The sequence below is a fragment of the Juglans regia genome, chromosome 12, assembly GCF_001411555.2.
Source record: "Juglans regia cultivar Chandler chromosome 12, Walnut 2.0, whole genome shotgun sequence".
Classification (NCBI taxonomy): Eukaryota; Viridiplantae; Streptophyta; class Magnoliopsida; order Fagales; family Juglandaceae; genus Juglans; species Juglans regia.
In genome coordinates, this window is record NC_049912.1 from 20,042,116 (window position 1) to 20,054,176 (window position 12,061).

Below are 12,061 nucleotides of genomic sequence, written 5' to 3' on the forward strand. Positions count from 1 at the left end.
TTTTATATATTATAGTGATTTTTTATATATATTATAGTGATTTTTTTTATTTATATATTATAGCAATTTTATTTTTTATTTATATATAATAGTGATAAATATTTTTTATTTATATATTATAATATTTTTTTATATTTAATAGTGATAAATATTATAGTGATTTTATTTTTTATTTATATATAATAGTGATAAATATTATAGAATGTTTGTGAATAGTTATGAGTAGAGATTGAAGTGGGTTTGTGAGTCCCATTGAGAGTATTTTAAGTTGTTTGGCATGTGAAGTATTTTCAAAAGTACGAGAATATTTGAAAAGTGTTGAGAATACTTTAGTACCCAAACATAGCCTTAGTCAAGCCTCTTTAATCAAAGAGATTGAGAAGAGCACTTAATAATCCCTCTACACATAAAATGAAGAGGTAAGGGGAGATAAGGTCCCTTTGCCTCATGCCCCTTGTTGGCTTGAATCTTCTTCCAAGTCTACTGTTTATAAGGACTGAGTAAAACACAGTTGAGACACATCCCATGATCAACCTACACCATTTTTCACAAAAACCCACCTGCTTCAACATAGCCTTAAGGAAGCCCCACTCGATTCTATCATAAGCTTTAGACATGTTTAGTTTGATAGCCATTGAACTAACCTTTCCTTTATGACGAGTCTTCATAGCATGAAGGGCCTCATAAGCAACTATGATGTTGTCTGAAATCATTCTACCTGAAATGAAAGCACTCTGAGAAGGGGATAAAATCACTCCCAAAAATTACTTTAATCTGTTTGCAATAGCTTTTGAGGCAATCTTTTACATCACATTGCACAGGCTTATAGGCCTGAACTCACTCATCAAAGTGGGGTTTTTAACTTTAGGGATGAGAGAAATGTATATATAATTCATCATTTCATCTAACACCTCCATTTAGAAAGGATAAAACAGCTTCACCAACATTCTCCCCCACCACCTGATATCCTGGACAGACTTATATTTAGTATTATAACGATGAGTAATATTATACACCACACTCTTATCCTATTTTTATTTTATTAAGTAAGATGTGGCACATTTATCACCATTAAATGTTATCTAGATTACTTTGATATCTAGATTAAAGTTCCCATCTGATTGTACTTTTTAGAGATGAGGATTTTTTATTTAAGTAAAATAGTGTATTTGACAACATTTTCCCCAACAAAAAAACTTACACTACGTTTGGGTAGTGAGAAGTGTTAAAAATGTTTGTGAATAATAGTGAAAAAGTAATGAAAAAGTAATAATAAAATATTGAATAGTAGTAAAAAGTAAGTGAAAAATAATGAATAGTAGAAAAGTAGGTAAAAAGTAATAATAAAGTAAAGAATAGAAATGAGAGTACTTGAGGTACTCTCACTTGCCAAACATAGCTCTAGACAACTCAGAGAGCAATATTGGTAACGTTGTTGTCGCACCCTCTAGTCTACAGAAAGAGCCCTACAGAGAGAGATGCCCGCTGCTAATGTGGAGAAGGATTATGTAGCAATTTCTAGTTTTGATGTAAAAGCAGAGCTTCATCATTAAAGTAGGAACTCTTCAAGAAGCAAAATTTAGAGCAGATCAAACTTTCATTTCTTTTCATTCTCTATTCTGAATTTCTATCACATCTCTTCAGATGCTTTTTTAGTGATTGTCATCAATATCATGAGGTACTGGTTCATGGTAACATATATTCTAAAATTGTAGAAACAGACTGGATAGAGTTACAAAAATACAAGTATATGCTATAAATGTGTTTTTTTTGAGTGAAAAAGGGTAGGAAGGGACAAATGGAGGTGGCTTCACTAGCTGGGCATGAATATAGTAGCACCCTACCTAATTGAGAACGGAACAGAAGGAGCTTATTCGGTCGGAACGCTTGCTCAAGTCGGATTTGAATTTTAGACTAGACCCTATTCTCAACTAGAGAATTTAACGGAATAAGGCGAATCCATATTCAGATTAAAACCTAGGACCTGGTACATGCCCAATCACATGGGAGTAATCTAAGGAACATTGAGCCACCCTCCATGATGGTCTGTTAATGCGTTTTCAACACAGGTGTGTGGTTCTCTATCTCATTGTTCAAAGTTGAAGTGTTCAATTCATAGAAAGATGTACAGAATGGCACATGACTTGGGTAAAAACGAGACAACTCGTGCATTACAGTAAATTATTTTACATTTCAAAATCAAGCTTCATGATGTTAGAACTATATTTCCATCTTCCTAAGCACTAGATATATAAATATAAAAATAATTTGCAGAAAATATAAATATCTATAAGAATAGAAAAATTTTATTTATCATTCATTTTACCATCATCCTGTGAACATCTAATGATGTGGCATCAAATGATTGGCTTACAAATTGGACATAACAAATAATTTTCATTCGTTTAATACCACATAATATGATGGTGGAAGGATAATGATAAAAGGAATGGCGGGTAGAATTACTCATAAGAATAATTTGTAATTGTGTGAAGAGGAGAGGATACCAAGTCTTTTACATAGAAAAACTAATAAATCCTCTCGTCAAAAGACTTCTACTCTGATTACAAGTTTTTATGCAAGCTTCGTACACATCAAATTTAATGGCCCTACATACAATTACAATTATACACTATACATCTAAGGTGCACAAAACACAATGGACGTCAAAGATCACTTATTGAGTTCAGCTGTGATACCATTATATGATATATGTCCAACCCATTTTCCATAACTAAAAATCAAAATCAATCGAACCAAAATACAGAATATATTTCTAACACGATATTTGGTATCAAAGTGAATAATTACATCAAAACTTCCATTTCCTCTATTGTTTTGAGCGGGAAATCCCAAATCCAGAACTGTAATATACAGAAACGTACCAATTGGTCAAACCGAATCAAAATTCAGAAACATCTTGATCACCATCGATGGGTTCTAACCTCCACTCACTCCCATAATAAGAATTAGGCAAACCCAACCAGAACTTGAAAGCCTCAGCTGCTCTCTTCCTCTCACTCCTCCTGTCCTGTCTCGCCTTTGATGCATGCTTACTAGTAAACATCCTTGAATGCATTTCCACATAGATTCTTGTATACTTGGTCTTATTTGGTGGTATCCCATACTCTTCCATGCAAGCCACAATTTCTAAGGCCTTCCTAAAAAAAGCGGCTCTCACACAGATATCAGCCAGGGTATCCAAAAGCCCCTCGTCTGGTTTTAATGGAGGGGTAGTAGATAAAGAATCGGAACTTTCTCCTTCCTTTTTCACTCTGCATCTCTCCTTCACTTCATTCCAAAGAAGAAGTGCCTCTCCTGGCTTTCTAGCCAATGCAATTCCATTTGCTAGACTGCCATAAGTAGCTACATTCGGGTGAAACCCGTTATCCTTCATCTTCGTAATTATTTTCTTTGCTTCTTCAATTAATCCCAGTCTACAATAGCCTTCAACCAACATATTCCAGGCAATTAAATCAGCCTTCACTCGAGCATCATTAAGCATCTCATCAAATACCTTGTTAGCAAGCTTTGGTTGACCCGACAAGGCAAAAGCTTTCATTAAAGTGGTATAACTAATCTTGGTGGGAGCAATTCCTCTAGCCCGCATCTCATTAAAGAAAGAAAGAGCCCCTGCACTGTCATCAACAAGTATACAACCATCAATCAAGATGTTATAGGATATCACATCAGGCTCAATTCCTGCATCCTCAGTCATGTCCCTAAGCAGCTCCTTTGCCTTGTCTATCTTTAGTTGCTGGCAGAAACCCTTAAGCAGTATATTGTAGGTAATCCGATTTGCAGGAACACCAATTCTCGTCATTTCAGCCAGTACTTGACAAGCCCGATCCATCAATCCTGCCTTTACCATTGCAGAAACAACAGTTGTATATGTTACATGATCAGGATGACTAGCACTGTCATCCAGGCGCCGCATTGCCTCTAGCATTCGAACTGTGTCAGTGACACGGCCAGCCTTCATGTAACCTTTCATTAGAGTGGTGTAAATTCTAGAATTAGGAGCATATGCTTGGGGCAATAGTGGCGGCTCATTGTTACTGGACTCAATAAAATTAGGAAGCAACTTCACAAACACGTCTCCATCCCCATCTTCTTCCTCTTGAGTCGACTCCCTGAGAACCCTACAAAGATCTCTCCTACCTTCCCTCATTGCTTGAACCATTTTCTCGGCTGTTTCCAGATCACCAAAACCAACATAAGCCGCAACAAGCGAGTGCAATGTTGTCATGCATAACGGAATCTCCTTCTGAATAATTCTCTCCAATACAAATACTAGTAAACTCTTCCTATCGGCTCTCGCACACAGCTTAATGATAATGTTGTAAGTTAGTACATCAGGCTCAACACCAAACTCGGGCATTTCGTCAAATAACTGCAAGAACTTCTTAGTATTGCCGAGATTGGCACAGGCATTGAGCACAGCGTTGTAAGCAGCCGTGTCGGGCCGCGAGTTGGCAACTATGGTAGGGTCTGCAAATCGACGGATCCGCTTGGCGACTGCATTGAATAGCCTGAGGGCTTCTGTGGGGCCGTCATCGCCCGAAGCGGCGAGACGGCTTACTACGGCGCTCCACGCCTTAACATGGGGAAGATAACCGGAGCGAAGCATGGACTTGACAATAGAGGTGGCGTAGAGGGTGTGACCGGCCTTTGTGGCTGCAACAGCGAGGAGGCCTAGGGAATTGGCATCAAGGCGATGGAGCTGGCGCTCGTGGCGGAGGCGGGTGATGATGGACTGGGCACGCGTGAGGCCCAAGTGAGAGTTTAGATAGGACAATTGGGAGACCAAGCGGCTAAGGCAAGTGGGACTTGGGAGGTTAGTGGATTGGGTGTAAGCTATCCAAGCTTCCTCTGTTTTTCTTTGACGGAGGAGAGATAGGAGTCTTTGGTCCAAGGAATTGCTGGGAGGTTCGGTGGTGGTGAGAGAAAGGTCTGTTGGGCTAGTGTGGTTTGTTGTAGCGGGCAATCCATATCGGTTGGAGGATTTGGGGATGGTTATGGTAATTGTGGAGGAGATGGCAAATGGAAGAGATGCCCAATGAAGGGAGAGAGCTTGGGTTAGTGGGAATGAGTTAGAAGTCGATGAAGGGGAGCTTGTGGATGAGGATGAGGATGGTGAGAGTCGTTGCAGAGAGGTAGCAGCGTTCATCTTATGCAGAGTTATGCCCTAAAAACTTGTTGAAAATATCTTCTGCAATCTGCGATGATCCATTAGCATTTCTCTCATTTCATAAATCTTTCATCTTATACTGCAAAAGCAAGAGCAATTTTTCTTAGAAAAATAAATTAGTATATGTATGCATTGTGGTAGTCCAAGTCCAACGCATAACCCAAGTAAAATAAAGTCAGTTAACGTTAAGAAATAAAATATAACAAAACATTAGTATCACATCAAAGTTGAAATCTAAACTTTTTATTTTTATTTATTGTTGTACACTATAGTTTACAACCATGGTAAAAATCTAAAGCACATCCATGGACAGAACAGTCAACATACTTCAACATCAACCTATAATTATCCAACAGGATCATGACCATTGCTGAAATCTAGGCAACTAAAATAAGCATATGTCTTGACTACCTAGGTCATATACAAATATATTGTTCAGATCTTCTGGTATGATTCTCCAATAGCCAGAAATGAATTGCCCAGCTTTTCCTTGTCACAAAGTGCACCTGCAACTCTCTTCTTCCTTTGAGCTAATTCAAGAAGCTAAACATGAAATATTTAAAATATGAAACGGGGCAGCATTAAAGTTCACAATAACAGTATTAAGGGCAGTTCTTTCTAGCATTCAGAACTTCCAATGGATTATTGGATATATCAGACAACCTATATGTGCAGCTTAAATATGGAGGCAGGACTCTCTTGCCATGTGAAGCCAGTTTATTTGCAACGGCTTCACATAGTAACTTAAAGATGTGTAGCTTAAATATGGAGGCAGGACTGCTGTAGAATTCTTTACATAGTAACTTCCTGTTAACTGCATTCAAATTTGAAGATTTCTATTCTATCTTTGATAAAGTCGCATCTAAAAGAGCAATAAGTCGACCTACCTACTGGCATCATGCACTTGATCATAAACACGCACAAACAAGAAGATCCATCATTTTATCCAATCAACTTTTACCCAAAAAAAAAGCCTTTTGCAAAAACTTCTCTCTCCAAACATCATTCAATGGACCCTACCACTTTTTCAAATTCAATAAAAACACACCTCAAAATTACTCAATCAAAAGATACTTTCTAAGGGTCCCACCACTTTCAAAAAACCTACACAAAAATCTCTCTAAAACTTTCCATCTTGGTTTAGAAAATCTTCAAGATAATTTTACGTCCAAAAGAGCCCTAAGAATTTTTCTAACAAAAACAGGAATGGAAAACAGAAGGCAAGAAGGCACCCCAGCCATGCTATTTTTTAAGCATTCATCTTCTAGACGAGACTAATCATTCGGTAAACACACATACACAAATCCATCTAGTCCGTCAGAATCAAGTTCTGGAAATTCGACAAAGGAACTAAATGTAAGAATATCCTATCTATGTAAACATGAAATAAGAAAACCGATTGATACACTAACTCAAATCAGAAACAAAATTTGAATCCATCCATAAAATTTACAAGCTATCCTGTGTGCTGAAGATCCCTCTAGCAGTTGAGAAGAGCTCAAAAACAAAGAAAATGCGTATAGAACAGAATTCGTACCTTCAGCCATGCCAAGATCATTCTCGATTTCTCGATGAGGCAATCGAGAGATGCATTCTTCTGCAACAGACACGAGGGAAGACAGAGGGTGATTCAAACAGAGGGAGAGACGAAGAGGAAGAAGCCACCGTTGCCGGCGTCGGACTGGCACGGCGGGGTGACGACGGGGATGACCGGAGGGAAGCCGAGCACGGCTGAGGTTGGAGATTTCGAACCCCTAACGGGTATGAGTTTCGAGACCGAGAGAAATAGAAGAGAGATGAAGGCGGAGGAGCTAACCGGCGATGGAAGGGCTACGGAGATCGTGCGTGGCGCGGTGGAGCAGTAGACAGCAGGGAGGCAGAGGGCGACGGGGAGAGAGGAGGGTGAGAAGCCGAGAGAGAGAACGGCAGAGACAGAGATAGCGGGGGGAAAGGGGAAGATATTTTCAATGGGGGCATTAACTCTGGATATGTCAAATGATTAGCAAACGAGAGGACAGAATCCATCCACTAAACTCTCTCACTCTATCCCTCCCTCGTTATCTTCTTCTCCGAGAGACCATCCAGCCTTTCCCACCCGTTTTCACCCTCAAATGGACCGACCATGAACGCTGCTACCTCTCCTCAACGGCATCCTCATCCACAACCTCCCCCTTCATCGATTTCTAACTCATTCCCCGCTAACCCAAACTCTCTCTTCACTGCCCATTTTCTATAAGGCTGCGTTTGATTGTCAGCAGTGAATTCTAAGGCTTCGTTTGGATTACAAACATCTCTCAACTCATCTCAACTCATCATTATAACTTTTTTAAATTTCAATATAAAATATAATAAATAATTCAACTTTTTTAAATTTTAAAATAATAATAATATTAAAAAATAATATTCTAACAATATTTTATCATCTCAACTCAACTCAACTCACTTTAACATCCAAACGCAACCTAAATTGAATTCAATATTTAAATATTTAATTTTTAAATTATTAAATTTATTTTAATCCAAAACTTTCTTATATATATTATTTATAATTTTTTTTAACTTAATACATTTTTATATGTGTGATTCATAACTTTTTATAATTTTTTATAAAAAATATTAAACTCATTTTAACATATAAACACACTTTAAATTCAGTTTAGATAGACCTCACATAACTTCTTCTATTATTCAACTCACTACTATTCATAAAGAATTGAATTCAACTCAACATTCAAATACAATTTAAAACTACTTAAATCACATTTGGTTACTGATGAATTAGAAAATTGAAAGTTAAATAAAATATTATTTTTATTAAAAATTAAAAAAAATTATTTATTATATTTTATATGACAGTTTAAAAAAATAATATTGATTAAATTTATTTTCTTTTAGATTATAAACAAATCTCATATTCTGGATTTTTTAATTCAGATTCAAAGAACAACATGAAAAAAATAATTAGGTAGTAAATAAGTAATAAAGAAAGTGTAAAATATCACTATCTTAAGATACTGTAATTTGAATAATAAGATAAAATGAGATAATTTTATATAAAAATTAAATAAAATATTAATTTTTAATATTATTATTATTTTAAAATTTAAAAAAAATTAAAAATTTAATTATATTTTATATAGAAATTTAAATGGGCGGTTCTGAATCCCATTTGGACCAGATTATGCATGCATGTGGTCCAAATTTGGATGGTTTATGGATTTTCTGGCACGTACACAGCACGAAATTGGACAGGACTAGTTGGACTTCAATAATAATGTTGGGAATGTCTCGGCCACTGGGAAGGCTGTGGACGGCATCCTTCATTATCTATATGAGTTGCCCCTCAAAATAATTCTACTAATGTTGTACTCAACTATTTATTGCCTAAGGCCTCTCCTCCTAACATTGGCATGATGGGTACTAAACTATTAAAATGACTTTAACAAGAAGAAGTGCTTAATAAATAAAGAAAAATTATAAGAATAAACTTACGAAATAACATGTTCTGATGTGATATATTATATATATTTTATGATGAAAGAAGTTTTATAATATAACTTACTATGTGATAAAGTAACATTTCACTAGAATTTTTTTTTATTTGCTATTAGTTATTTTTTATTGAAATGAGTCTATTTTCGTTGTAAATAACTCGTCACAAATACTTATTTTTTTAATAATAATTTTCTAATTACTTTTATAAATTAAATATTATGATGTGTGGTGTGTGGTGTGTGAGACTTATAAATAACAACACTCTTTTTGTTATTGACACTGAGTGTCTGGAAACAGGATTCCGATTAATCCCGAGGGTGTAAAGGCCTAGCTTCTAACTAACAAGATTTGTAGTGTCATAGATCCCAACTAATTGTTGCAATAAAAAGGATTTGTACTAATCTCCAAAAAAAAAAAGATTTGTACAATTTTAAATTATGCAAATCTTAAGAAACTATTTTAAAAAAAAAAAATTGAACATACCTGAAACATAACTCATTTTTTTTTATAATAGATTTCATTATTTTAAAAAATTATATGAGCCTTGGACGCACCCTCAAACGGTCGGTATCATTACAATGGTTGCAATGAAGTATGAGGCAGCCGCCAAAGTTGATAATTTCCAGAAATTTTGAGAGGTATGAAGCTGTTTCCACAAGTCTGTAACGTGTGGATAACCTAAGAGCCTGTTTGTTTGTATTGAGTTTAAAACCTTAAAAAGTATTTTCAACTGTTTAAAATTTCTTTTAAAGAAAAAAAATTATATGTGTGATAAATTTATAAAAAGTATTTTAATTATTTAAAAAAGCTGAATGTCTACTTATTTAAAAAATACCAAATTAAAACTTTTATCAAAAAATTATTATAATTATATATTTTTAAAAAATAAATATAATTAACTAAATGCTTTAGATATATGTTTATCAAACAGTAAACTTCTTTTGAAGTATAGACCGTATTATTTAAGTTATAAGCTATAAGCCTTAAGTTTCAAACTATATTTTTCATCACAATCTTAAATATGTATTAACAGTATACAAAAAAGTACTTTTAAGCCAATAATAAAAAATAATTTAAAAAAAAAAGGAGAGAAATGCAATATCTACACGCGTCTCCCCAATTCATGAGCAGCAACACAATTCCATCGAACAAAAACACGATGACTTATCTTTACAGATCGAGCACCTTTAAAGCAAAATGTTTAGGAGCAGAAATGGTCCTTTGTGTGAATTCTTAACAATAAAGCTCATAGCCTGAGAATCTTTAGCCTTAAAGCAACCTTTGCTCCAAGCAATTCTGTAAATAATTCCCTCCATATCTCTCTCTTTATTTTATTACCGAACAACTCAAATCCCATGATGTCTTTCTTCTTGAGGCTGGCATGAGTTTCAGCTCTTTTAGAAAATGGTTGTCACACATGCCGACCTTGAACCAAGCCGTCGAAGCACCGAGCTGGGCAGCAAAACCGGGGCCTTCCTCGTCGTATTGACCATTCTCTGTGGCTTGCTTTGCTTCGTTCTTTGTCTCGTTGCAGAAGCTTTGCGTTCTGAGGTAAGAGTTGCAAAAATAATGTTCTGGGACTATGGTCGACTTGACAATATTATTTGATGTAAAAGCATCTGTTGGGTTTTGGTACAGGTTGCTTGGGTGGGAACCGGTAATAGAGGAAATAAAGGGAAATATGAATGCATATATAGTGGCAGTGGGAAAACACCATTGTTGTGTGCTGCTGCTGCATTTGTTGTACTAGCAATTTCCATGGTGGTGGAACATGCGTACATGTTGATTGCAGTCACTAAATCGCCACGTTCAACATTGGTTGCTCGGGACCCCGACTCTGCTCCTCCCAAGTCTCTAACATGGCTAGCTGGCTTTTTCTTTGTCTCAACTTGGTAATATATAACTCGTTTCCAATTATCTTGCATTTTCAGTACCATTAACCTACACACTTTCAAACATGGCATATTTCTGCATTAATTGTTTTTTTGAATGCTGGAGATTTTCTCAAGGATTTTGAATTCCAAATGTAGAAGAGATCAGGAAACTATTATGACAGAGAGCCATAAAAAAAGAACCTTTTTTTTTTCCGGGTTCTTGCAGGATCTGCTTTTCCATTGCGGAGATTTTGTTGTTGATTGGATTGAGCGTAGAGTCTGGGCATCTTAAGAACTGGAATAGGCCAAGTCCTAGTTGCCTTGTCATCCGAGAAGGCTTGTTCTCTGCTGCTGGAGTGTTTTCGTTAGCTACAGTCTTCCTCGCTGCTAGTCTATACTTGACAGCATTGCGTGCAGAAACAATATCTCAAGAGCTACAGAATGTGCGGCGTGAAGTGCTCGAGACATCGATCCTCTATGCATCTCCGCCGAGATCGCCTCGACATCAGTTGACAAGCATGGCAAGGGAGAACCCCATAACCACACAGAACCATACTATTCAGCCACCATCGTTGGTATTTCCATGGGCTTTTACTTTTAGCAAGCACTCAAATTTAGTGTGAAGCAAGCAAAGAATAGATTGTGCCGGCCTCTAGCTAAGCTAAAGCCACAAGCTACACCTCGATTCTATGCAAGTAATGTGGAGATCAGGCTATATTTGTTCATAATAATGATATTGTCATCAATTTATTTTTGTAAATTAACTTTTTATGAAATTTTAATGAGATGAGAATATATTGGTATTTCTCAATTGGCTTGGATACTTTCAGCTAAGATCAACTGCAGCATGCCATGTTATCTTCTCGCTTCCAAAACGCACACAGAGCCACCCGAGGCCCTAGCTAGCAACCCCTCTCTCCCAAGTCAGCCGGAGATTCTCATTCTCCATTCCATGACTCTTCCTTTTCCTCTTCTTCTAACGATTGCATCTCTTCTCCCCGCCATCTCTCAGTTTCTTTTTTTCATTTTTCCTAAAATATTAGAAAAATTAATGAAATTAAAGGCTAGATTAGGACTGGTTTGGATAGTAAAATCATTTTAACTTAACTTATCTCATTCCATCTCAATATCTAAACACCACAAACACAGACACTTTTTAATTTCAAATATTCAACTTTTTCATCTAATCTTTACAATTTTTTCAAATTTTTAAACAAAAAATAAAAAATAGTTCAACTTTTTCAAATTTTAAAGCAAAAATAATATTAAAAATAATATTTTAATAATATTTTAACTTTATGATTTTTTTATTCAATTTTTTTATCTCATTTTCCAAAACCCCATAAAACATATTAACTCAAACTATTTTTTTACTATTCACGAACAATTTCAATATTATTATAGTTAATCTCATCTCATCTAACTATCTAAACGGATACGATTTCTTGGTCCACCAACTCATCACACCACCCCTACCGTTGGAAGCAACACCCCATCTTCA

General features: G+C 35.8%; 2 protein-coding genes across 4 annotated transcripts; one reads left to right on the plus strand and one right to left on the minus strand.

Moving 5' to 3' along the window:
• Window positions 1-2,588: 2,588 nt before the first annotated feature.
• On the minus strand, window positions 2,589-7,479 carry LOC108994773 (pentatricopeptide repeat-containing protein At3g09650, chloroplastic). 3 transcript variants are annotated; one of them, XM_018970103.2, is made up of 2 exons: window positions 6,729-7,432; window positions 2,589-5,270 (listed from the first exon to the last, which is right to left on the minus strand). In XM_018970103.2, exon 2 carries the CDS (start codon window positions 5,168-5,170, stop codon window positions 2,903-2,905), a length of 2,268 nt encoding a protein of 755 aa, XP_018825648.1. In that variant the 5' UTR covers window positions 5,171-5,270; window positions 6,729-7,432; the 3' UTR covers window positions 2,589-2,902. The 3 variants fall into 3 exon arrangements, 1 of the variants encoding a protein (XP_018825648.1); XR_001996757.2 differs by lacking the exon at window positions 2,589-5,270 and adding an exon at window positions 5,408-5,734 and having other exon boundaries at window positions 6,729-7,479; XR_004797739.1 differs by lacking the exon at window positions 2,589-5,270 and adding an exon at window positions 5,408-5,697 and having other exon boundaries at window positions 6,729-7,429.
• Window positions 7,480-9,808: 2,329 nt separating this feature from the next.
• On the plus strand, window positions 9,809-11,371 carry LOC108994707. The gene is made up of 3 exons (XM_018970024.2): window positions 9,809-10,237; window positions 10,325-10,578; window positions 10,787-11,371. The coding sequence occupies exons 1-3, from the start codon at window positions 10,091-10,093 to the stop codon at window positions 11,181-11,183; spliced, it is 798 nt and encodes a 265-aa protein (XP_018825569.1). The 5' UTR covers window positions 9,809-10,090; the 3' UTR covers window positions 11,184-11,371.
• The last annotated feature ends 690 nt before the right edge of the window (window positions 11,372-12,061 follow it).

Bases quoted from the DNA above. Each gene is read 5' to 3' on its own strand.
- LOC108994773 (XM_018970103.2), bottom strand. From the start codon at position 5,170: ATGAACGCTGCTACCTCTCTGCAACGACTCTCACCATCCTCATCCTCA.
- LOC108994707 (XM_018970024.2), top strand. From the start codon at position 10,091: ATGGTTGTCACACATGCCGACCTTGAACCAAGCCGTCGAAGCACCGAG. The intron at 10,238-10,324 runs GTAAGAGTTGCA...GTTTTGGTACAG, and splicing joins CAGAAGCTTTGCGTTCTGAG to GTTGCTTGGGTGGGAACCGG. The intron at 10,579-10,786 runs GTAATATATAAC...GGGTTCTTGCAG, and splicing joins TTTTTCTTTGTCTCAACTTG to GATCTGCTTTTCCATTGCGG.